This window comes from Megachile rotundata, chromosome 1 (assembly GCF_050947335.1).
Source record: "Megachile rotundata isolate GNS110a chromosome 1, iyMegRotu1, whole genome shotgun sequence".
NCBI classification, from domain to species: domain Eukaryota; kingdom Metazoa; phylum Arthropoda; class Insecta; order Hymenoptera; family Megachilidae; genus Megachile; species Megachile rotundata.
The window spans coordinates 25216116-25219893 of record NC_134983.1 but is presented as its reverse complement, the minus strand read 5'-3'; the positions used below and the strand labels follow the sequence as shown (position 1 = coordinate 25219893).

Below are 3778 nucleotides of genomic sequence, written 5' to 3'. Positions count from 1 at the left end.
GTCGGGGGCTGCCCCTCCCATGACAACGCGGGCGAAGAGGAGGGCATCGGAGACGGAGCGTGCAGCGCGGAGCAGCCCGGCTCTGGTCCAAGAAGAGGAGACTGCCCCGGTGAGGATGCAGGCGAGGAGGAGGACTGCGGCCAATGATTCCGATGGATATGATTCGGACTCGTCCATCATGTCCATCGAGTTCGCCAGGACTAGTCAGAGAGGGGAGCCCGAGCGAAGAGGGCGTCCCCCGACCACAGGGGAGTATGTTAAACTGGCAGCCGCTAAGGAGAAGCTCAACGAAGCGAAGAGGCGCGAGCTGGAACTTGATAGAGAGCTCGGCGCCTACGACCTGGGAAAGCCGGTGCCCCGACCGAGCAAGGGCAGCAAGCCCATACCAGATGTGGAGGAGGTGCTGGGTCAGGTGAGGCACCTCACCACGACAGACATCCAGGCGGAGTTGGTGCGATACACCAACCTAATCCGCAGGGTTGCTGCCGGATCGTCCAATCTCAAGGGGACGAGTATTCGCCAGCTCCGGGTCTCTACTAACTACATAGAAGGCCTAACCACGGAGCTGGCGAAGAGGCAGGCGGCCGAGGGCACCGGGGAGGAGAGGCCCATTCGGCCGACACGGGCGTCGGTGCAGACACCCCGCCCGACGCCGGAGGACGATGAAAAGGAGCAATTGAAGAGTCTCCTAAAGGCCGCCGAGGAGGATAGGAGAAGGATGGCCGCGGATCTGGCAGCGCTTCGGCAAGAAGTCGAACGACTTAAGGGTGCGACGGCCGTGGTGGTGCCGCCCCCCCTCGTACAGCGCGAAACAGCGATCAGGAGGACCCGCAGGAGGGTCTTGTCGTCGTCCACGGAATCGGAAAGGGATGACGTCAAGAGGAGGCTGGTGGTGCACACCAGCAGCCCCCCGCCGGAGCTTGCGTCTCCGGTGGAGGTGGCCGATGAGACACCGGAGGCAGCCATGGATGTCGAGGAGCCGCGACAACTGCAGGAGAAGACACCTGAGAAGGCAGCCCCGCGAGTCCCGACGACGGATGACGTGAAGAAACCGGAAGAGAAGACACAGGGGGAGAAGATCGGCGCCCCCGGGTCCGGCTTGGAGAGTGTCGTGGCGCAGCTGCTCCAGAGGGTGGAGGACTTGACAGCTGAGTTGAGGGGCAGGAAGAATGAAAGGGCGGGCAGCACTGGCGCACCGCGCAAAGCCCAGCCCAAGCCCCAACCTAGGGCGGCCCCAAGATCGGCCGGAATACGTATCGAGGCCGCGAGGAGGGCGGCGCCGATCGCTGCTTTGGCGGTGGCCCCCTCCTCGTCCGCTGTGCCACCACAGCAGCAGGGAGTATTATGGACCACGGTCCTGGGCCGCAAAGCTAAGCAGGCGGCGAAGAAGGAGTCGCAGCGCGCGGTGGGCCCCGCCCAAGGGGCGAAGAGGACGGCCAACAGACCAGCGGCGGCCCCGAGAACGGCGAGACCTGGGCCTGCAAAGCCGACCGAGAAGAAGACCGTCAGGGTTCCGCGTCAACCGAGGACAGCAGCGGTAACCCTGACCGTGGCACCTGGGAGCGAGTCCACATACTCCCAGGTGCTGAAGAAGGCGCGAGAGGCGATCCCCCCGAAGCAGCTGACGGAGATGGGCATAGCAGAAGTCAAGATCCGGAAGGCAGCCACCGGGGGATTGGTACTCGGGATTCCCGGCCAAGAAAACAGGTCGAAAGCAGCCAATTTGGCTGGCAAGCTCCGGGAAGTGTTTCGCGAGTCAGACGTAAGGGTAGCAAACCCAACGAAGACGGCAGAGATTCGATTGCTAAACCTCGATGACTCAATCGAAAGAGAGGAAGTGGCTCAGGTTCTGGCGGAGCTAGGAGAGTGCTCCGCCGAAGAGATAAAGGTTGGAGAGATAAGAAGGGGGCGAAACGCATTAGGGACCGTTTGGGTCCGTTGCCCCCTTCCTGTTGCCAAGAAAGCAGAGGCAGCGGGGCGAGTGCGCATTGGCTGGATATCGGCCCGGGTTGAGGTGCTGGCAACCCGGCCGATGCACTGCTACCGCTGCCTCCAGAAGGGGCACACGGCCCAGCAGTGTGGCGAAGAGGTCGACAGGTCGACAAGATGCTATGCGTGCGGAGAGAGGGGGCACAGAGCATCAAATTGCAAGAACAAGCTGAAGTGTCCCCTCTGCAGCGACCTGGGGCGACCTAGTGAACATCGTCTTGGGTCGGCGGGATGTGCGCCGCCGATGAGGAAGAAGAGGGCGGCCGCTCCAGTCAAGGCCGCCGAATCAGGGAAGGAACCTGAAAGAGAAAAAGAAGCCGTTAGAGAAGGACAGGAAGAGCATCCAGCCACCATGGGCGCAGTGGATCAGCCGGAAAGCCGGGTAGAGGAAAGCGCCATGGAGGTGGTGAGTGAGTCAACTCAGTGATGGGGCCATTGAGCCCCGTACTGCAGACAAACGGGAACCACTCGGCGGGGGCTCAGGACGTCTTCCTGCATGCCCTCGCCGAGTGGGATTGTGCGTTGGGGGTGATAGCGGAGCCCTACCGCGTCCCGGACCAGCCTCACTGGTTCGCGGACGCGGAGGGCCGCAACGCGACGATCGCGATCGTTTGGCGCGCGAAGTCCGGCTCTCCCCCCTGTACCGCGATTGCAGCGGGAAGGGGAGCCGTTGCTGTTAGATGGGGGGAAGTAGCGGTGGTGGGCGTCTACGCACCACCCAGCTGGCCTCTCGCAGAGTACGAGGAATTGTTGGATCGGGTGGGGCAGTTAGCGTCGCGTTGCCCCACCCAACGCGTTCTGGTCCTCGGGGACTTCAACGCGAAGGCTCGCGAGTGGGGTTCCCCGAGGACCGACGCGAGAGGCCAGGTAACCCTGGATTGGGCGGCGGCGCAAGGGCTCCTGTTGCTCAACAGGGGCTCGGCAAGCACATGCGTGCGGCCTCAGGGAGAGTCTGTGGTGGACTTGTCCTGGGGCTCCCCTGCGGTCGCGCGCATGGTTGCGAGCTGGCGGGTGGAGGAGGAGACTGAAACTTTAAGTGATCATCTCTATATCCGTATACAGTTCTCCTCCGAAACCCGGCGTCGCCGGGGTGGACGCCCACCGCCGAAAAGATGGGCGCTGAAGGGGCTAAATAGTGACATGATGGTGGCTGCGGCCCTCGCGGTTAGCTGGCCGGCTTCTCCGGCTGGGGAGGTCGCGGACGTCGAGGGCGAGGCTCAGTGGTTCCGGGGCACCATGCAGGATATCTGCGACGTGGCGATGCCCCGGGCCACCCCTTGCCCGCGTCGGGCGGCGTACTGGTGGACGGGGGAGATAGCGCAATTGCGCGCAGCATGTCTCCCATTGCGTCGCCGGTATTTGCGCGCCCGACGGAGACGCAACCGCGACCCCGCGAGGGAGCAGCAACTTTGGGGTTGCTACCGGGAGGGGGTAGCGGCTTACAAGAAAGCCATCAGGGAGTCCAAGGATCGGGCCTGGGACGAGTTCCTCGGCTCTCTTGAGCGGGACCGGTGGGGGCGGCCTTATAAGTTAGTTATGGGTAAACTTAGGCCATACGCCCCGCCGGTTACGGAGAGCCTCGACCCCCAGCTACTGGAGCGCGTCGTGGAAACTTTGTTTCCGCGGGACGAAAATCCACCGGCGCGCTCCGGGTCGTCGGCCCACCTTCAGTGGACCGACGATATGGGGGTCTCGGACGGGGAGCTCGTCTATGCCGTCAAAAGGGTCAGTGCTCGTAACACTGCACCAGGCCCTGACGGCATCCCGGGCCGGGCTTGGGCCTTGGCAC

General features: G+C 63.5%; 1 protein-coding gene across 1 annotated transcript; it reads left to right on the top strand.

The window, feature by feature from the left end:
- The first annotated feature begins 2415 nt into the window (after positions 1-2415).
- Positions 2416-3112, top strand: LOC143264069 (uncharacterized). The gene is made up of 2 exons (XM_076529513.1): positions 2416-2996; positions 3052-3112. Exons 1-2 carry the CDS (start codon positions 2416-2418, stop codon positions 3110-3112), a joined length of 642 nt encoding a protein of 213 aa, XP_076385628.1.
- Positions 3113-3778: the final 666 nt, after the last annotated feature.

Bases quoted from the DNA above. Each gene is read 5' to 3' on its own strand.
- LOC143264069 (XM_076529513.1), top strand. From the start codon at position 2,416: ATGGGGCCATTGAGCCCCGTACTGCAGACAAACGGGAACCACTCGGCG. The intron at 2,997-3,051 runs GCGGGTGGAGGA...ATCCGTATACAG, and splicing joins GCGCGCATGGTTGCGAGCTG to TTCTCCTCCGAAACCCGGCG.